Below are 21,141 nucleotides of genomic sequence, written 5' to 3' on the forward strand. Positions count from 1 at the left end.
AGCGCATTTAGTGAAAAGCCGTCGTATAATTAGCCAAGAAAGATTTCGACTCGTAGCTAAAGTTCTCTGGAAAAGACTAGCTATTACGCAAAATTTATTTTTCGATGCCCCAACAAAATTCAATTTTTAAATTTAGAGTCGAGACATGGAGTCGTAAACCATGTTTGTCCGTCTGGCCACGGAAAGTCGTGACAGATGCATTCACAGACACTCATCTGGTGCACAAAGTGCCAGGAAGTGAACTGACACAAGCCAGTACGATAGATTGTTTACACTGGATGGCATCTCCAGAATCTATCAGAAACCTTAATGCGAACAGTGCGCCATCTGGTAAACAAAGTCATTAAGCGTGCGGAACCGATAAGAGTGCGTTCACCCATATGTCCTATGCGGTAAACAATATGCCTATCTCTCCATCGCATCGGATTACTACGCTCGCAACATTAGTGACAGCTGCACCGGGTGGCACCGCGGGCGAATGCGGTAAACAATTCGGAATATGCATATGCATCTGCCGTAAACAATCGAGAGATTGAGAGACCACGCCCACAGAATAATAAGATAGTAAGAAGGGTTTATTCATTCATTCATTCATTGAAGCACCCTATCAGAGTTGTCGTCATTTTCCTCTGCTCTTCGTTCGTCAAATTCTTTTTCTCAGTTTTGAATTTTTCCTTCGATTGCTTTGGGATTTGCCACAGCTTCTGTTGTGACCTCCTACTGTTCTTATTCATTCTTCTCATCCCTCGCTCTTCCATCCTTTCATCCTTCTCATCGCTCTTCACCTTACCTTCGCTTACCGTAATATCAATCTTCTTTCATCAACAACCTGGAAGACAAGCCGAAGAGAGACAAACCCGTCTTACCTGAATCGAGCATCCGCACGAGAAGTCAGACGAGAAAGGCCAAGGAAGAGGAATTATCAACGTTAGCAGCATCAACAACTGCATCAACATCTGCATCAACATCTGCATCGACATCTGCATCAACATCTGCAACAACAACTGCATCTGGAAAAGTCAAGAAGCCGCCTACGAAGTCCAAGAAGTCCAAGAAGTCGACAGGAAACAAAGAAGTCAAAGTCGAAGAACCTCCAGTTGAAGAACCTCCAGTTGAAAAAACCACAGCTGAAGAAACTCTTATCGCTCCAAAGGAAAACTCACCGTCCAATACAAAAGGATTCTTCACGACCCTTCTGAACTACACTCCATTCGGAAAATTGAAAGCAGAAGAAGCTGGAAAGCAGGAGACAACTGAGAACCAAGGAATCCCAACAACACCTCCGGGAAAATCTGTAAGAGTTAATCCGTTTGATATCGATTTATCTGATTCCGAATTATTTGGCTCTATATTCTCATCAACTCCGATCTCAAGCCCTTCTTCTCAACTCACTCCTCCATTCTCTGCTCTTCTATCTCCAATTTCCTCATCACCACTGTCATCTCCATTTGTCTCTGCCAATTCATCGCCAAATCCTTCTCCTCCTGAATCTGAATCAGGATCAGAAACACTCACTGTTCGACATTTCCAACTGAATTCGTCAAGCGCTTCATCGTCAAAGATGAGTCTCAATGGAGAGCAAAACGAGCAGAAACCAGTGTTAAGTGACTCGGAGTTTGATGACAACGACCAATGTGCGATGGATGGTCCAAGATTGAGGGTGAACTCCAAGAAGATCTGGAAGGATACGGCTGACATCATCCGACTATTGGAGAAGAGCACCAAAAAGTTTAAGGATGGAAGAGCAGCTGACCTCGTCGTATGGCTCAACGACGTGGGAAAGCTGCTCCGCCTGATCAACGTCTCTGCCAAAACGGGCATTCCGCTGATGCCGTTCTTCCTGGAAAATCCCGCAAGGGAGAGGTTCAACACACTGAAGGAAGACGAACTCACTTCATGGAAAACGATGTCCGACGCGTTCGTGAAACTGCACGAATGTGAAGCTGACAAGGAGGTCGCTCTTCAAGAAATGGCTACGCTGGTCCAAGGAAAACTGTCAATCCGAGAGTTCGCCGAGAAGATCAAGAGGGTGGGCTCGTACGCCTACGACGATCTCGAGACCGTATCTCGGGAACGTCTGATGGCGTCCCAGTTCCTGAACGGCGTCCACAGGAACATCCGGACCGAAATCCGACGCCTACCCACCGTGCCGAGGACACTGCGAGACATGACTCTTCAAGCCGAGAAGATCAGTAGGCTGCTGAAGATTGAAGCTGAAGAGGAGGAAGGAGACGCCATGATTGCTGCCGTCCAGTTTTACCACCAGAAGCAGCAAGGTGGATTCAATCCAAATCAGAATCAAGGATTCAATGGAAATCCGAATCAAGGATTCAACAGCCACCAGAATCAAGGATTCAATGGACCGAATCGTGGAAATAGTCGTGGCAGAGGTGGAAATCGTGGAAGATTCGGACGCAGAGGAAACGGCAACGGATTTCAAGGATTCCAAGGATTCTCCGGATTCCAAGGAAATGGATTCCAACAGCAGCAGTTCCAGCCTCAGCAGTTCCAAAACCAGCAGTACCAGCAACATCAGTTCCATCCACAGCAGCAGTTCCAGCAGCAGCAGCAGCAACAGCCAACCGGATTCCCTCAAATCACAAATGGTACAACTCATGGAAATCGTGGAAATCAAGGTAACCAACCTAGAGCTAACGTAAATAGCATCAGCAATTTCCTTATGGGATTGATGATGGTGTTTGCGTTGTTCCATGGAGCAGCTGCATCGTCGTCACACCAAATCTGTGGATTTGGCGTTAATGGAAACACTTTCATTCCTCCACCCATCATCCCTTGCATCTTCAACAACGAGCTTCAACTACGACGTCACCAAGTGAATGTCTTCGTCGCTCGATCGGAAGTCAACCAGCTGGAAGCCGTCAAATGCTTCAAGACGGAGATCGAGGCAAAAACTTTCGGAATTTTGTCTATTTACCATCGGACAGTTGCGGAAGTCGGGAAGCAGTTGGAAGTGCCAGAAGAAGAATGCCGGAGAGCTGCATCTGAAAAGAAATTCGATGGAGGAAAATTGGAAGAAATTTCACCAGGAATGTGGCGGTCGAACTCACTGAATGCGGAAATCAACAACAAAACTCTCTGGTTTGGCTCCTATGTGAACCACGTGATGGAATTCACCCTCCAGACGGGACACGTAGGAACTTTGGACGGATCCACCATCGTTTCGGATCTTGGATCGATGGAAACGTGCAGCTGGGAGTCGGGAAGCTGTAGGACCGGACAAGCCACGATTGTTTGGATGCCACAATCACCGAGAAGAGAGTGCCCATTCCGATCCGCCTACTCGACCGAGGCCATTCTGGACCTCAATCACGTAGCCCTTGAAGAGACTGGAGTTTTCTCCAGGATTGACAAGGACTTACGGAAGTTGAACCAGATAAAAGACGACTGCTACTTGAACGAAGCCCTTCTGACGGATGATGGACTCCTCATTGAGTTCCCGGACCACTTTCACCGACGGCCGAAACATCAGTTCCTGCGGGACGAGCCGTTCTGGATTCGGAAGAGGAGAGAGGTAGCTGGAATCAAAGGAGCTGGTGGAGAATGGATTCAATTTGAGATTGGCCAGAACTTTTCCACCCCAATCGTCTGGAAAGTTCTGGGAGTGCGCCGTCTTGAGGAAGTTCCGAAGCTGACAAATCCCATCGACAATGCGAACATTTTGAAGGAATTCAAAATGTACAATGTCACGAACCAGCTGCTGACCACTCGAACGAAGTTCTACCCGGAAGATCGGAAACATCCACAGGGAGAAATGGTGATCGCGCTGAAAGCAATCCGGATTGCTCAATACGCTTGGAGAGAAAGAAGACGACTTACCCAGCTGAAGAGAGAGTTGACCAGAGAAGAACGGACAATGCTTGGATTGATCGACAGCAAGGATGCCTTCATGTTCGACCCACTGTTGGAAAGAGAATTTGGACCAAGTGCAGCTGATTTTCTTCATTTGGATCCCAAGTATGTCGCTCCACGATTCGATGAAGCCAAGCTGAAAAGTCAACCGGACATCAGACCACTCGATGAAGCTTCATGGTCACCTCCAATTGCTCCAACACGTCCAGCCACAACAACAACTACCACCATCCGATCAACGACAACGGACATGACGACAACGACGACAACGACTACGATGCCGCCACCGAACGTCAAGCCGCCTTCACATCAAAACTCCATGGACAGATCGTCCATTTCGAAGAAATCGATTCAAGAGAGTTTCGTCGACACTTGCAAGGACCAATTTGCGACTGCATCATTATTCGAAACATTGCTTTCAATTGATCCGACAGCCGCCGTGAGACATTTGCTGAAAAGAAAGGATGTGTCAGCAAAGAGAGTTGGAGATACTTTGATGGTTTCAAAATGCCGTACAGTGACACCTTCGACAATCCATTGGGATAGGAAGGTAAATGATACCTGTTACGATTTGATTCCTGTTATCGTTGATGGAGATTTATGGTTTCAATTACCTGGTTCGGACGATCTCGTCGGAAAAGCAGTTGTCATCCCATGCAATGAAAGACCACCAGGAATTCGTTTGGAGAACAACAGATGGATCGGAGCTGAAAATCGTGAAGTGAACCCTCAACAATTGAATCGACCAAACAAAATTACCCAAGATCAATTTCTCCTGGATGCACCAAAGACGTTCTACACAACGATGGACGAAGAAACTGGTGTTTCGACAGGAGCTGATAAGGAGAAGGAGCGCCGAGCTTCGAGATATCAACGTGATCTGGAAAATAGTTTGATTCAAGGAGGATATTTGAGTGATGGATTGGAATTTATCAAGAATACAACTTCAAAAGTCCACAAATCTGCGAAGGAAATCTACAAGTCTACAGTCACTTCAATTGGAAAAGGATTGGAGAAAGTTTTCTTTTCCGTCGTTCAACTACTCATGTGGATTGCTGCACCTGTCATCGTTATTCTACTATTCATTTGCTTCATCTACTTGTATTTCAAGTTCCGAGCATTCAGAAGAGCTGCAAAACTTACGAAGAGAGCAACTCGAGAGACAGCGAATGCTGCGATTGGATTAGCTACTCAAGCTACTCAAGCTTTGGCCAGAATCAACAACGTGCATATGGATCAACGAGCCCACTATGAGCCAGTGGTTGCCGCAGATGACTATCCTGTAATCAAGATCAATGCTGTGGTAAACAAATGCCGATTCAAAATTGCCAAATTACCTCATATCGATGTGAATATGGAAGGAAAAATCCTCGAAGCACTAGTCGACAGCGGAGCTGCAGTGAGTTATATGCCACTTTCATCTGTAAGGACAAAAATCAACTCAACCACTGTACCACCTGCTCAAGCCGCTAACGGATCTTCAATTCCTTTCTTGGGAACGACTCAAGCTACCATCAAGATTGGAGATTTCTACATACCTCATACATTTTTGGTTTCTCGTGATGGAGATTGTCCAGCACCACTTCTTCTTGGAACGGATTTCGTCAACGAAATCAACAAAAATCACGACTTCAGTATCAACGTCCACAAAGGATACGTCAAGATTGGAGCCTGTGAGATCCAATTGAACGCCGTCACCGTCGAAGAGAAAATCGAAGTTTTCCCTCAAAAGGAAACTATCATCGAGCCACAATCAGAAGCTGTTATCCCTGCAATTATTCCGAATTACACCGAGGATATGGGAACTGAGCTCTACATGGAAGATACTCAAGAAGACAGTGATGACGTATATGCCGTAGGAAGAGTGCTTGTCAGAGTCGGACCGAAAGGAAAAACTATGGTTCAAGTTTTCAACCCTTCATCTACCAGTGTTCGTCTCAAGAAAAACAAACCTATTGCCATCGGATCGAAGATTGGTCAAGTGAAAACGATGAATGAAGTCAGAGGATCACCGGAAGCAGACTGGGAATCGAAACTGCCAAAACTTCCACAGGAGACGCCTAAAAATTTTCGGATATCAGATTGGGTCGACCTTTCGAAATCGAAACTCACCGAAAATCAAAAGGAAGTTCTGAGAGTGATCATCGACGCGCATGCTGAAGCATTCGTTGGTCCAGACGGTGTATTAGGAGAGTACACCGGTCCAATCAAACACCGAATCGATTTGGAAGAAGGATGCACAATTCCCCAGACGAAGATCTATCGAATTCCGCTGGAAAAACGAGAAGAAATTGGAAAGCAAATCAGATTAATGCTGGAACAGAGGATCATCAGACCCTCAAATTCTCCATTTCTCGCCCCTATCGTTTTGGTTCGAAAATCGGATGGTATAACATGGCGTTTTACAGTGGATTTTCGAGGACTCAATGCAGTTACGAAGCCTGTGCAGTCAGTTATACCGAATATTCAAGAAATATTGGACTTGTGTGGTGGACAAGAACTATATACCAGTTTGGATTTTCAATCGGGATTTCACCAAATTTTGGTAGAGCCAGAACATTGTCAAAGGACTGCTTTTGCTTGTTTCCTGGGAGCATTCGAATATCTACGGATGCCAATGGGACTCAAAGGATCGCCTGGCACATTTCAAAGATGTATGAACTTACTTATCGAGCAAGTCAGAGCCCGGATTTTCGTCTACATCGATGACGTCATCATCACATCCGGAAGTGTCGAAGAGCATCTACAGGACATCGATGAAGTTTTGGGAAAGATCGAACAAATCGGTATGAAGTTGAAAGCTGAAAAATCGAAGTTTGCTATGAGTGAGATTTCATTTCTCGGATTTCTTGTTTCAAAGGATGGAATCAAACCGGATCCAGCCAAGACAAAAGCTGTCACCGACTTTCCAAGACCGAAAACTGTGAAAGATGTTCGTGCTTTCATTGGAATGGCCTCATTTTATCGACGTTTTGTGAACAACTTCTCAAAGATTGCTGCTCCAATTATCGAACTCACCAAGAAAGATGAAAAGTTTGAATGGACTTCTGAGCGTCAACAAGCATTTCAACAACTCAAGGATGCTTTGACTACCGAACCAATTTTGGTAGCTCCTCGTCTTGGAAAACCATTTGTCATCGAAGTTGATGCTTCTGGAAAAGGAGTTGGAGCTGTATTGTATCAACAACAAGGTGATGATGAGAAAGATTTGAGAGTTGTTGCCTACGCTAGCCGTGTCTACAATCGATTCGAGAAGAACTACCCTGCTATCGAATTGGAAGCTCTGGGATTAGTGTTCGCTGCCAAGACTTTTCGCCCGTATATTGATGGTGCTCATACCACTATCATAACGGACCATTCACCATTGAAGTCTTTGATGTACCGAAAGGAGTTAGCTGGACGTCTTGGAAAATATCAACTCACCATCCAGGACATGAATATCAACATCCAGTATCGACCAGGCAAGCAGAACATCGTTTGTGATACTCTTTCGAGATATCATCCAGAGAAGAAAGAAGACACCGAATCAACGCCAGACAAGCAGAACACCAAAAAGAAAGGAGAGATTGCCACCGTAGATGTACCACCTGCAATCAATGCCTTAACCAGTAATCACAACATCGATTTTGCCAAAGTTCGAGAGGAACAATCCAAGGATGAGAGGATCTTGGATATGGCAAACAATTTGAAGAAATTCACCATTCATGACGACGTTGTATTCCTTAGAACACCAGGAAAAGAATGGATTATTCTTCTTCCACCCAAATCGCAATATGGAAAAGAACTCACCAAGATGATTCACGAATCTCTCTTCGAGAGTGCCCATCTAGGATTCGAGAAAACACTGCAACGTGTCAATCAATTGCCACATGGAAGGGAATGCATCAATCCATTCAGAAAGTCGTCGAAAGATGCGCCGTCTGCCAGCAAAACAAGGACTCTGCAAAACTGAGAATAAGAGCCAAGCTGGGAAGATTCGAAAAGACGACATCGCCATTCGAAAGAGTACATTCGGATTATATTGGTCCGCTACCGGAAACAACTCAACGGAATCGATATATTGCTGTATTTGTTGATGCGTTCAGCAAATTTATCATTGCGGAACCAGTTCAAGATCAAACTGCCGAAGTACTATGTTCAGTCTTCAAGGACCGAGTGGTTGCAAGATTTGGAACACCGAAATTATTGGTTACGGATCAAGGAACGAACTACACTTCACACGTTTTTCGTGATTTACTGAAATCGCTGAAAGTGGAGCACAAGATGAGTACACCTTACCATCATGAAGCCAATGGACAAGTCGAACGTGCCAACCAGACGATTGAAGTGATGATCCGCCAAATCGAAGACAAAGACGAATGGGATAAGGAATTGCAAACGCTTGTCCACGCGTACAACAATGCGATCAATACGACCACCGGAGTGAGTCCACACGTCGTAATGCACGGACAGGAGGCAAGGTCACCACTACGGAACGCCCTTCCACCGAAGGACCACGCGGAAAATGTGAATGACCATGTGCAAACATTGAAGGAGACCCACGAAGTTCTACAAAAAGAGTGTCACGCAAATATTGAGAAGAAAACACGCAAGCAAGAGGAAATTCATGACAACAAGAATAACCTGAATGACGTGGAAATCAAGATTGGTGATAAAGTTTGGATTAGAGAAGCTCGATACAACAAGATCGGAAAACAGTTTCTGGGACCATATCTGGTTACAGATGTTCAAGATCCAAACGTCACAGTTCAACACTCAGGACCGAATACGAGATCGAAGACCGAGAAGACACGGACAGTGCACAAGAATCGATGCAAAGTGTACAAATCGGAAGAGAAAGAAGTCCCACAACACCGGAGGACCCCGCAGAAGAATGATGGTCCGTCTGTTTACAATCGCTTATCTTCGGGTCAAATCTATCGTATGTTATCGGGTCATTTCATCATCTACCCTCCAATTATGTCTGTTTACTGCAACATCAACCAAGGGAAAAAAAAACAACGTGTATTACAAAAGAAGAACAACAACAACAACAAAAAACAACAAGAAAAGAAGAACAAAAAGCTCAGCAGAGACTGTCATCCATCAGCTGATCCTGACGGCGAGTCAAGAAAAGACAGAGAAGAAGAAGGAGGACGAGAACGACGAAGCCGAAGCCGACAACGAGGAAGATGGTCCAGGCTGAAAATGTTGAGTTATTTTATTTGAAAATCTCTTTCATTTACCTCCGGAGCTGCTGGCGACAGTGGTCACGGCAGGAGCCGAGACAGTCGTGTTGACGAGGGGGGACGCCGGCCGCAGTTTCGGCCACCTGCTCACAAATCTCTCCGACCCATCCATCATCGCAAACACACTGGAATGACTCCAACATCTGCATGCAGAAGCCATGGAAGGAACAAGCAGCGTCACACAGGAAAGCAGCGACACGAGACATGATTTCGCTGAAAATTCACAATTTTGATTGAGAATTCGCTGCGAAACATGGAATTGGACATGAAAATCGTTGAAGAAAGAAGGAAATTCGAAGGAAAACGAGGAAAAAAGGATGGAAAATGGAAGAAAATCGAATGAAAATGAATGTTTCTCGTAACCTGTGGTACGGTAAGCTTGGGAATTGCTCAGCTTAAAAGCGAGGGAACATTTCGATGGCGCCGCGCCTACCGTAATCCAAATTTAAAAGTTTTTCGGTTCATTTTGGAGCGTTTGTGGTGGATGTTGCGGGGCAGAGCTGGAAGAGGATGGATTTTCGTTGGCAATCTCGTGGATTGTGGAGGATTCAATCGTGGATCAATGGCCATCTGCGAGTTCGAGTCATTGGCCAACTGCGTGTCTACTCGAGTTCAATCGTGTTCTTCATGCTTCTTCAATTTGGACAGTCGTGGTTCCCTGGTGTAGCGGCATTGTTGTTTATGTTGTATTAATTGTATTGTATTTATTATTGTAATTTTTATTGTATTTGAATTGTATTATATTTTATAATATTTCCCATTATTTCATCCCTTAGTCATTTAGGAATTTACCTGTAAATATCAGTTTAACTGTAGGTTCCCCAATATTATGTATAAGTCTCCGAGGACGTCGATGCTCTTCCGGAAGGAGGGGGGATGTCACATGGTACTTTGAACATTCTCTCATTTTGAGGGGCGTTCCCTTTACTCTGTGTCTCTCTCCCTTTCTCCCGCGCGGGGTTGTCGACACCCGAGGGGGAGTAGTAGCGTAGTGCTAGGTCCCAAGACACACCAACCGTCTTGCGGTCTATATTTAATCTTTAATTATCTCTTTTATAGTTTTACATGTTTATTCTCATTAAGCCCCTTAGTATTAGTCTCCCTCTTTAAGTTAACTTTATCTTTCTTATTCTTTAGTCTCCTCTAATAAATATTTATGTAATCGAGACCGTGTTCGTAAGTGTTGGATTTAAGTAAGTGGAAGGATAAGGTCCAAGTTCACACCATGGACGTCAACCTTATTAAAATAATAATAATGGTGGAGAGACCCATGATGTTGATAAATATGGATTCCCGGTAGCTCCTTGGTATTTTCGAACTTATAATGATGATGATCTCCAAAAGCGGAAAAAGGAGATTCAGAAAAGAATTAAAACGCTCAAGAAAAAATTGCCTGACTCAGCTGACGTTTTGGAACATGCCGTGAAAAATCTGAAGCATCTAAACGATATTATATTTCGCCGTGATCTTCAATCGAAAAATCTCGAACCACCGTTTACCCACTATCTCCAACTCTCTATTACTTCAAATAGTCTGTTTGCAAAAGATCCCATCACTTCTGAAACTAATGGTACAACACGAACGGAACGACTAGTCTACGAACAGCCGTTGGAGAATGCTCAAAAGTATCTGATTGACAAGTTATTCGGAGGAAGGTCTCAGATAATTATTGGTCATATGAGCTTTGATTCTGAAGATCATCATTTTCCCATGGGTTCTCTGCTGCGTGTTCAGAATTTAACCATTGGATCTAGGTCGTTTGTTCGTTATCGAGATAAAGTGGAAAGCGTACTGGACTACAAAGATTACCCATTGGAAACGCTCTCTTTGAGTGGAGAGGAACTAAATCATCCAATAGTCGAAACTGCTCCGAAGCTACTATTCACCGGACTACCTTCCGACTTTCCTGTAATCCGTCATCGGAACGTCCAGTTCTCTGGCTATTTTGACATCACAACTTCAGTTCAGCAATTAGTGCAACATATGCTGAGTGTCAAGACAAGCATCGGAGTGTGCTATGCATTCTTTTCTTGGCTCGATCTTAAGAAAACGGCATTAATTGAACAGATCAAGGAAGCTCATGAAGAACGAGTGAAACTCGTTGTGAATACAAAGTAAGACAGTTCTTGTTTTGAAACATCCACGTTTTTTATTTTCAGAAACGATACATTCTCAAATTGTGTTGTTCTCCAAATGACAGAAACATCAGATCTATTTGTCTACTGGACAAACGGGACAATCAAAATTGAAGTGTTGCCATCCGGAAGTCCAGTACCAATTGAGCATGACGAATAATGTCTCCAATGTTCCCAATCATGGTATCTTGCGACACGCATCCACGTGGCCCCAGGATTTTCAATGTTCTCAAGTCTTCGTTTTATTTCATCTTCTCATCTATTCATCTAAGTGTTTATGATTCAAAACATGCCTCACTTTTACTGTAATCAAATGAAAGTTAAATAAACAAATTCTTTATTCCTTATTCTAATCAACATTAAAAGTTAGCGATCGGAGTGTCACAGGCCAATTTCTGACCTGTCTCTTCTCTCTTTTCCTCGGGTTCTATCTCTCGATTAAGAAGATTTATTATCATCTGCCCCGCGGGAGTGTGAACAACCTCGGGCAGACACACCCATCTCTCCTTTACATTCGGCATTAGATATACACTCACTGGTGGAAGATGGTGACCACAAGTCACTCTCTTTCCTATACCGGTCAATAAAGATTGCAATCTACAACGAATGTAACTAAAACAGACTGAAATATAGAATACGGAGCAGGCGCAAGCTCGTATTTTACATGGAAGTCCCACCTCGAGTAGGGTGATAAAGTTGGCGCCTATTATTCAACTTTATCATCTGCGAACTCTTGGTGCTCGCAGGATTCAAATTACTCCTCACATCAGTGCTAACCGCTACACCCACTGGAACCACCCCTATTTGAACCCACCCACCCCATTTCTACTATTCATGCTATAACTTCGATTATATTACTCTAATATTCATCGTCGTCAGTCTCAGTACAATGCAGTTGCGATGTTCTCGATTTCAATCGATCGCGGATTTTGATTTTGGATTGTTTTGGCTTCAATCAAAGGAAAAGGATTGGCCATTTATGTGAAAAGCTGTCAAGGAATCTTCAATGCCGGAAAAAAGGAAAGTCAATATAATTATAAATTGTTTTAATACCATTTTGAAAATTTCCCACCCCTAGAGGATACAGAAGTTCCCTAGAGTGAGTGTAGGTTAATGAGCGGATGAGCACATGCGCGGAAGCGCATGGTTATTAAGTAATTAAGTGTTCAAAAATTTCAACAGCAAAAATGAGTCTGATTTGAATAGAACCAATAATTGAGAAGATTGTTCCCCAAATGTTAATTGAATTGTATGACACAGCTTAAAATTTATTATTTTAGAATGTTTGATTTTCTTCTTGTAGATATTTGCCTCAAAACATTATAGTTATTATTGTTTGTCTCCGCACTTCCTAACGCCGCCAGTTTGACGAAACTTCGGTCACTAGATAAGATTAGGGCAATAAGACGCTATGAGAATCTGATTTTTGTATTTGAGACCCTGATGACGATTGTTTATTTTTGTGTATTTTATGTTGTTTTATAGTTTGTTTCACTGTTTTAGGCTCTCTTGAACTGTTTTACCCCAAGTTTCCAACCACTTTAAAAAATTCAAGTTGGTTGACGCTTCGGGACGAAGCAGCTCTCGAGAGGAGGGGAGAGCCTTAGGGAAACCCTGCGGAAAAGTGGTTTTCTACTTGATCTCTTTCATAGAGTTTCGAGGACGAAACCATCTTTCCAAAGAGGGGAGGATGTCACAGGCCAATTTCTGACCTGTCTCTTCTCTCTTTTCCTCGGGTTCTATCTCTCGATTAAGAAGATTTATTATCATCTGCCCCGCGGGAGTGTAAACACCTCGGGCAGACACACCCATCTCTCCTTTACATTCGGCATTAGATATACACTCACTGGTGGAAGATGGTGACCACAAGTCACTCTCTTTCCTATACCGGTCAATAAAGATTGCAATCTACAACGAATGTAACTAAACAGACTGAAATATAGAATACGGAGCAGGCGCAAGCTCGTATTTTACAGGAGACTAACCGCCTCCTCAATGAGAATTCAAGCATACTGTTATAGGTTAGATATTTTGCCCATATCTTTCCCATAAGATATAGAAAACATGATTAAGGATCGATCCATGTTTATTGGGTAAGCGGAGAGAGGTCCAGATGGACCGACCTCTCTCCGGCCAGACAGGGTTGGGAAATTCCGGGCTGGCCCGGCCCGGCCCGTCAGCCCGGCCCGTCAGCCCGGCCCGGCCCGGCCCGGATTCAAAAAATGTGCTCATTTTTTTTCGAAATTTTTATTAAAAAATGATCAAAATGCTCCAAAATTCTCGTACACTTCAGTTTTTTATCGATATTCCAAAACATTTTTTGCAAAAAAAACTGAAAATTTTTTCAAAAAATTTCAAATTTCTACAGGAGCCGGGCCGACCGGGCCGAACGGGCCGGGCCGGGGCGGGCCGGGCCGGGGCGGGCCGGGCCGGGGCGGGCCGGGCCGGGGCGGGCCGGGCCGGGGCGGGCCGGGCCGGGGCGGGCCGGGCCGGGCTGGGCCGGGCCGAGGAAAATTTCTCAGTCGGCCCGGCCCGGCCCGGAATTTCCCAACCCTGCGGCCAGATGTTAAGTCTTACTGATGAAATAGAATAGAATACTCGTGGGTGTGGCTTCGCGTGCCTTTTCCTCCCTCGTCCCTCTCACTCATGTGACCACCCGCAAGACGGAAGAGCCACAAGAGTGACGGAGACTCGGGCGATAGAATAAGAAAGGGACCAACGACCAGAAGAGGTCGAATGGCCTTTCACATCCTACCCCTTTCAGAAAGCAGCGAGGTCCTCCGAGCTTATATACACATATATACATATATGCGTATATATATAATTAGAGCCCGAGTACATCACAACTTCCCAAAAGATTTGCAAAAATTATGTCGCAACTCGACGCCACAATACCAAAGAAAGTGTATGCGTAGGGACAGCTATGAACGTTGGCGTTGTTATTAATTTCTTTCTCTTGGGGCTTCATGGGCAGGTTATTGAAACTTTTGAGAGTATGCGAGAATTATGTGAGGATAAGCAATGAGTTGTGGCGTGAACTAGCATGGCCTAGCCTAGTTAACGTCTAACCCTAAGGTCACACGTGGCAAGAAGATTTGCCTATATAAGACGTAGAGAACTCTAGTTGTTGATTCTCACCATGTAAATAAATGGTTTATTTACTCCCTTCTCCCGTCACCAAAGGACATAACACAATGTAATGAAAGAACACAATCAGTGACCACTTGTTGAACAATTTTATCTCGGAAATCTCCTCGATATGGAAGCAGTTGGAAAATGAATTGGAGCGTTAGTCGTTTCCTGATGAAGCAACTGAGGCTATGGAAGGTAGACGACGAGAATTTCTACTTCGATGTCATCGATACATTCTCGAGTTGTGTTGTCCTCCAAATGACAGAATCATCAGATCAGATCTATTTGTCTACTGGGCAAACGGGGAAATCAAAATTCAAGTGTTGTCATCTATTTCAAACAGTAGACATTACATCAATGCGGATATTTGGTGCCTAACTTCTCCTAAAGAGTAGTACTCTAACCAATAAAAATTATATACATAATTCACATAAACTCAAAGACTACAATCACCTTATCAAATCAAGTTTATTTGTTTAACATTTTCATAAGATTAACACAAGTCAACAAATTTGCAAGAAAACAGTGTCAGATTTTAAATTATTCAGAACGAAACACATGAATAAGTTAGCATTAAACTAACTATTCTGGCAATGAAAACGTCTTCTCGAGAAGATAGTTTGTAATTGACGAATCGAATTTCGGCTCACCATCGGATGATCCCAGAACGGCACGGATGTCAGCTTTAGATTTGAGGCTCTCGACGCAATGCTTCTGAAAATTCTTGTATTTCTTGTACATCATGCAGAAAATAAAATGACTACCTTGAGATCGTCTAACTGAAACTTCATTGAGATTGCTAGTTTGTTTCTCAACGAATCTTTTGATTTTCCAATAAGAAATTCTTCACAGAGACGTGTTGCATTTCTGGCTTCGTACATATCAGCCAACACTAGGACTCCCTCGACGTTACTGTCTGAAAAGAAACCATTGTTGAGTGAATTCCATCATAAACATACTTGTCAAAGTTGGTTCCAAATAGAGAAGTTCTAGAAAATAATGAAAGTCCTCTGCGTTGACACCAACCAATGTAATTTCAGATTTTTTTGATTCTTGAAACTCTCCGTAAAACATAGAATTGAAGTAAGAAGATTGAACTGCGAGGATCTGAAAAGAAATTGAAAATTTTGAAAATAGAACACCTAGCTTTCTTCAAAAAACTTACCATTTTTGAAACATAGAACTTTTTGTCTTCGACAATCAGAGTCACGTCTGAGAGAATCTTCCTCGACTCATCAAAATGCCGAATCTTTGGGGTCTCAATTCCAGTGATCTTTTCAATCACAACATGTGCCTGTACAACCAAACGGTCATTCATTGCATATTCTTTTTCCATCGTTTCCCACTGCACGAATTGGCTAAATCCCCAAGAAGAAAATTGTCTTGAAGTACCATAATTACAATCTTTCCCAGTTTTCTTAAAACTTTTTCCAGTTGCTGATATCAATTCAAAGGTGATTCCAGTGTTTATCGCCCACTCTCCAAAATCTTTTGGTCTATCACAGAAAACATAAAAACTGAAAAAGCCGCCGGCTCGAACACAACCTATTCTCCTGTAAACACAACTTAATTAGTTGAGAAAAAATGCCAAACAACTTACCAAGGAACATTGAAATGGTCGATGGGGCCAAAGAAACGTTCGTTCTCTTTCAATGTGGAGATGTTCTCCATGACATAAGTGAGTACAAACTCTTTGACAGCAGTCGACATTCTATGTCGCCTAAAATGAAAACGTTTGAGATATGCTAGAATACGGCACGGTGATCTTAAAACAAGCAAAATGAGATGGTGAAAAAAGGGAAGTACCCTCGGAATGAAAATGAATGGAATGTCTTCTAAGATGTAAAGGTAGGATAATGAGACATTGCGTGCATAAGACTTTGTGTGTTCTCTTAGGATTGAACTGCTCAGAAAGGAAGATAAATACAGAAAAGCGATGGAAGAGGTTGGTTAAATGGAAAGGGGGGCATACAAAAGATGTGAGAAGAGAATGAATGAAGGGCTACGCAGATTGTGTAGGACAGATGGACGAAATCGATCGCGAGTACCTGGGAAACTCCGCCCACAACGAGACAGCGTCATTTGTCGATGACTGACCGCTCGCTCAAAGTTCCGCCCCTGGGAAGGTGAGTGGGCCTCGTTGCGACTATCGTATTTTTCTATCATTTTGTGGGTAAAGTACGTCAGAGAGCCGCCGTAATTCAGAATTCCGCAACGAAACCCTCACTTTGTTCCCGAGATGAGTTTTGAGCGGGCGGCAGGACTGTCAAAAAGGCCGTGGGGCAGTTTTATATCGGAGTTCCCTGCCATAGAACATTTTCGCTTTTTCAAACGGTCTTGTAGAAAACCAGAAGATTAGTCGAAGTGCAAAAATTTGGTCCGCTGCCTCGGCAGCCTTGTCGAGCGGTCAGCCATCAACGAATACAGAAAGGCAGATAAATAAAAAAAGGATGGAAGAGGTTGGTTGAATGGCACATTACCAGTGAGGGCATAAACAAAAAGTGAGAACAGAATCAATGAATGACTACGGAGATTATGTAGGACAGATGGTCCAAATCGGCCGCGAGAATCTGGGAAACTCCGCCCACAACGAGGCAGCTTCGGAGAGATTCTCCTCAGACGTTATTCATTGTCCTCTCGCCCTCCTCGTCACACTACCCATCCCAATTCTCTCCTCGTCATCTGTGTCTTGCTCTCACTCTTCTATCATTCATTTCTACTTCGAGAGAAAGTGAAACTCGTTGTGAAAACAAGGTAAGACAGTTCTTGTTTTGAAACATCCACATTTTTTATTTTCAGAAACGATACATTCTCAAATTGTGTTGTTCTCCAAATAACAGAAACATCTGATCTATTTGTCTACTGGACAAACGGGACAATCAAAATTGAAGTGTTGCCATCCGGAAGTCCAGTACCAATTGAGCATGACGAATAATGTCTACAATCATGTTTTATGTAAATATGATACAAAACAATCTTTTTTACTTTTTGTATAATTTCTGCATCATAAAGATAATGTCGTGGTTGGCTGGTTAAATTAAATAAACTTTTTTGTTTACTTCCGTTGAAACAAACGTTCATTTTTCAACACTGCCACAAGAAATGAACGTGGCCGCCGCAAGGAGCGGGGCAACCCAACCCAAACCAAACTAACCCAAGCTCCCCCTACAATCTACTTCCTATGTACAGTTATAACGAAAAAGACAATGAGCAAGAGCTGAGAGAAAATGCTTTAGGAGTTTTAGAACAATGAGAAAAATTGAGAGATTCGTATAAAATGGAAAAGTTGTGGCACTGAAACTCAAAAAGAAAGTTATCGGTGAGGTCAGTTTTTTTCGCATCCATGTTACGCTTGCACTGCGGAATAAGCTCTTCATAACACACTTTCAAGAGGATGTCGATTTTTCGGTTATCAACTTTATATGCGCATAATTCGAAATGTGTGGTCAACGGAATAAAACCTGAACCAATGCCGTTGACAGGGAAAACCAGTCTTTAATATTTCAATTCTTGACTTAACCGGGTCATAAAATTTCCAGGTTTGAAAAACATGATGAAGAAAATAAAGGTAAAGTTTATTTCTTTAACATTATTTTGAGATAAACCAACAAATTTAAAAAAAAAAACTTTCAGATTTTGAATTATACTGATTGTGAATGAAACACAAGAATGAAATAGCAAAAAGTTTCAAAATGTTTTTTTAGAACTTCAAAGCAAACAAGTAAATGAGACAAACATAACAATATAATGAAGAAAACTTTCGCCAAACCGGATACAATAAAGTAGTTTAGTTTTGACCAAAACATTCGGAACAGATGACATAAAAATAAGAGTTAGTTTTTGGTGGGAAAAATGCCGGAGATTTTCGGAAAAATGAAGATGATGAGTTGATTATTGAATGGATTAACCTAAGAATATATTTGAAGAAAGAAAAAAAATCTGAGAACTAGAATCGGTTAGCTGCCCTGGACAGGGTTCTATGAAAGTTTTGTCGAGAGGACCCGAAAATTAATTCCAAGATGATTAATGAAGCGTTTGATCTGATTGTTTAAAAGCACTGAAGATCGTATTCTTGAGGATACAATTGTTTAAAAAAGGCTTTTTGGAAATTATTCAATTACCGGTGTCGTGGAAGAAATACAAAGAGAGTTACACGAATTGGGAGAAGAATTAAAATTCACTCGAAGTGTGGTTTCATTTTGTCGAGCTTGTTCTTGTTAAGTCCCTGAAAATTGAATTATTCAAAGAATTTTAATTATAAGGAGAGATGACCTACTTATGAACTTTAGTGTGTCTTCTTCGTTCATCACTTCTAGCGAACTTGCGGCCACAGATGTCACACGAGAATGGTTTCTCTCCAGTGTGAGTTCTCACATGAGTTGTGAGATGATCGGATCGAGAGAAAGTACGCATGCAGATTCGACACTGAAAACAACACTTGACATTGAGTTGTGCGATTTTGACAAACCTGGAATGGTTTTTGTCCGGTGTGAATTCTGATGTGTCTTGCGAGCTCATCGCTTCTCGAAAACCGTCTGTCACATCCGTCACGTGGGCACGTGTAGGGTTTGTCCTGGAGTGGCATCTTGTTAGCCTGAAATTTGTTATTTATTTTGTTGGATCCGATGAATAGATGTATATTTATTTGCCTTCATTTTCCCACATCCGATGTTCTTCAGCTCTTCTGAGTCAGGCGTGAAGTCATACGGTCCGAAGTCGTTCTCAGCAACTTCTAAATAAATAAATAAATAATTTCATTATTTTAAAGTCATTTAGAAATCATTTTGAATGAAGCCTTACCAGAGTTATAACTGTAGCCGTAATCATCCATTGGCTCAGATTTTGGTTCTAAATAAATAAACATATTATTTCATTATTTTAAAGGTGGACTAAGGTCAACTCAGATATTTTCATAGAATAATGTATGAGTACCTGTGAGTTCATTTTCATATCGAAAGAATTTTAAAAATCGGTCTGAAACCCGCTGAAAGCTATTGCCGATGAGTTTGGGCATTTCAGTGACCTAGAAATTCTCGACTTATATTGATTTTTTTCGGAATTTGTCTCTATTTTCGCTCATTTTTGTGCTTTTTTTAAAAATGAATTTGGTAGAAAAAGACAAAAATTGATAGGAACACTACAAAAATGGTAGAAAAAAACGACGAAAACCTGAAAAATCAATATTTTCTATGTGAAATTTCTAGAATATTCCACGGTCACTGAAACACCCAAACTGTTTCGCCGCTCGTCCTCAGCGGGTTTCAGACCGAATTTAAAAATGTTTTCGATATGAAAATGAACTCACAGGTACACATGCATTATTCTATGAAAATATCAGAGTTGACCTTAGTACACCTTTAAAGTCATTTTGAAATCATTTCGAATAAAGCCTTACCAGAGTTATAACTGTTGCCGTAATCATCCATTGGCTCAGATTTTGGTTCAAAGTGTGCCAAGCTGCTGCTGTCTCTAAAATTAATACAAAATTCAAATCAAATCCCCTAATTCCAATAACTGACGAGAATGAAGTATGAGACGAGTAGCTTGAGTTCATATATGGATCCTCTGGAATTGAAAAGATTGATGAATGCTCCAAAGATCTCAAACTGCTCGATGCATTGGTTCGTGTCACTCTTGGAATAGTTGTGGACGGTTGCTCGTTTTGGAGTGTGGATCCGACGTGGGATGGCTCACTGGTCTTTCTAGGCAGCATTGAAACATGTAGCACGTTTGTGTACCGCCGTGCTGGTGGGAGCTGAAAACTATATTTTTGAAAATGACACTTGTGTAAAGCGGTTACCTTAATAGAATCTAAAGATTCTTGTTTGAAAACGGGTGGTTTTTCTTCCACCTGCAGCTCGGGTAATCCTGTTGAACTCCCCTTGTCCGTAAGTGTTTGTAACAAATGTTCCACCATTGGAGAAAATTGAAACATTGAAGCTGAGAAGCCAGGTGAATCTACACTAATTAATTTCACCCCTTCAGGTTTTGGTTTTCTATGGCCATTCGTCATTCTAGGTATACCAAAACTATTATTATTAGGTGTCGCCAAATCTTTTGTTTTAGCCAAATCCACATTCGAGCTGCATGGCTGTTCACTACAGTAATCCGGCTTCCTTTCCGAGGATGTGGAGGTTGTGCGCATTTCACAATGATTGAAGAGTGGCTCATGTTTTCCAAAAAATGTTTGATCGGTTTGTGGTCCGTTCACTTTGGGCGTTCCGTCTATACTCATAGGTGTATGTCGGGGGGAATTATTTACTGTAGCCGTCTGAAAAATGTGATATACATATTATATTAGAATAAGTTCTTTGATTTGATCCAAAATTAAAAGTACTAACTTTTAACATATCATTCATAGAGGGCGTTTTTAAACAAGCATTGTCAGCAAACTTCAATATATGTTTATTTAATGACGGCGGTGGCCTTAGCGAATTTGAATGAGAACGCCTATTCAGCTTAGAAGGAGGTTCGTGTAGAGACATCCTTTATTCTGAAAACGGATAGTGTTATTTCGATTTAAAAAAAACAAAAAATAGGAAAGAGAGAAGTATACATTCAAACGCACAATTTAGAGAATTACGAACAAAAGTTTTCGAATTATGGGTGGAGCTCGAAAATTGCTATGGAAGGTACTCCTGACAATTTTAGATTCTTTTTTGGATTTTTTGAAATGTTGAAATTCTGAAGCCGGAATCGAAACCCAGAAAACAGCATAAACTGGTAAAAGTATAAAAGTAAAGAACTTAAGAAAGGTGGTAACATGTAAATGTTTT

General features: G+C 42.1%; 4 protein-coding genes across 4 annotated transcripts; 2 read left to right on the top strand and 2 right to left on the bottom strand.

Annotated features, from left to right (window-relative positions):
- Nucleotides 1-10,808: 10,808 nt before the first annotated feature.
- Nucleotides 10,809-11,393, top strand: GCK72_007659 (uncharacterized protein; the record flags this gene model as incomplete). The annotated part of the gene is made up of 2 exons (XM_053726355.1): nucleotides 10,809-11,212; nucleotides 11,258-11,393. 2 exons carry the CDS (start codon nucleotides 10,809-10,811, stop codon nucleotides 11,391-11,393), a joined length of 540 nt encoding a protein of 179 aa, XP_053590549.1.
- Nucleotides 11,394-14,947: 3,554 nt separating this feature from the next.
- On the bottom strand, nucleotides 14,948-16,075 carry GCK72_007660 (uncharacterized protein; the record flags this gene model as incomplete). The annotated part of the gene is made up of 5 exons (XM_053726356.1): nucleotides 14,948-15,079; nucleotides 15,130-15,281; nucleotides 15,325-15,472; nucleotides 15,531-15,918; nucleotides 15,966-16,075. The coding sequence occupies 5 exons, from the start codon at nucleotides 16,073-16,075 to the stop codon at nucleotides 14,948-14,950; spliced, it is 930 nt and encodes a 309-aa protein (XP_053590550.1).
- A 378-nt stretch (nucleotides 16,076-16,453) lies between these two features.
- On the top strand, nucleotides 16,454-17,300 carry GCK72_007661 (uncharacterized protein; the record flags this gene model as incomplete). The annotated part of the gene is made up of 3 exons (XM_053726357.1): nucleotides 16,454-16,491; nucleotides 16,907-17,119; nucleotides 17,165-17,300. The coding sequence occupies 3 exons, from the start codon at nucleotides 16,454-16,456 to the stop codon at nucleotides 17,298-17,300; spliced, it is 387 nt and encodes a 128-aa protein (XP_053590551.1).
- A 1,242-nt stretch (nucleotides 17,301-18,542) lies between these two features.
- On the bottom strand, nucleotides 18,543-20,600 carry GCK72_007662 (uncharacterized protein; the record flags this gene model as incomplete). Its single annotated transcript, XM_053726358.1, has 5 exons — nucleotides 18,543-18,590; nucleotides 18,650-18,790; nucleotides 18,834-18,959; nucleotides 19,761-20,120; nucleotides 20,166-20,600. The coding sequence occupies 5 exons, from the start codon at nucleotides 20,598-20,600 to the stop codon at nucleotides 18,543-18,545; spliced, it is 1,110 nt and encodes a 369-aa protein (XP_053590552.1).
- Between the last annotated feature and the right edge of the window lie 541 nt (nucleotides 20,601-21,141).

Source organism: Caenorhabditis remanei, chromosome II (assembly GCF_010183535.1).
Source record: "Caenorhabditis remanei strain PX506 chromosome II, whole genome shotgun sequence".
NCBI lineage: Eukaryota > Metazoa > Nematoda > Chromadorea > Rhabditida > Rhabditidae > Caenorhabditis > Caenorhabditis remanei.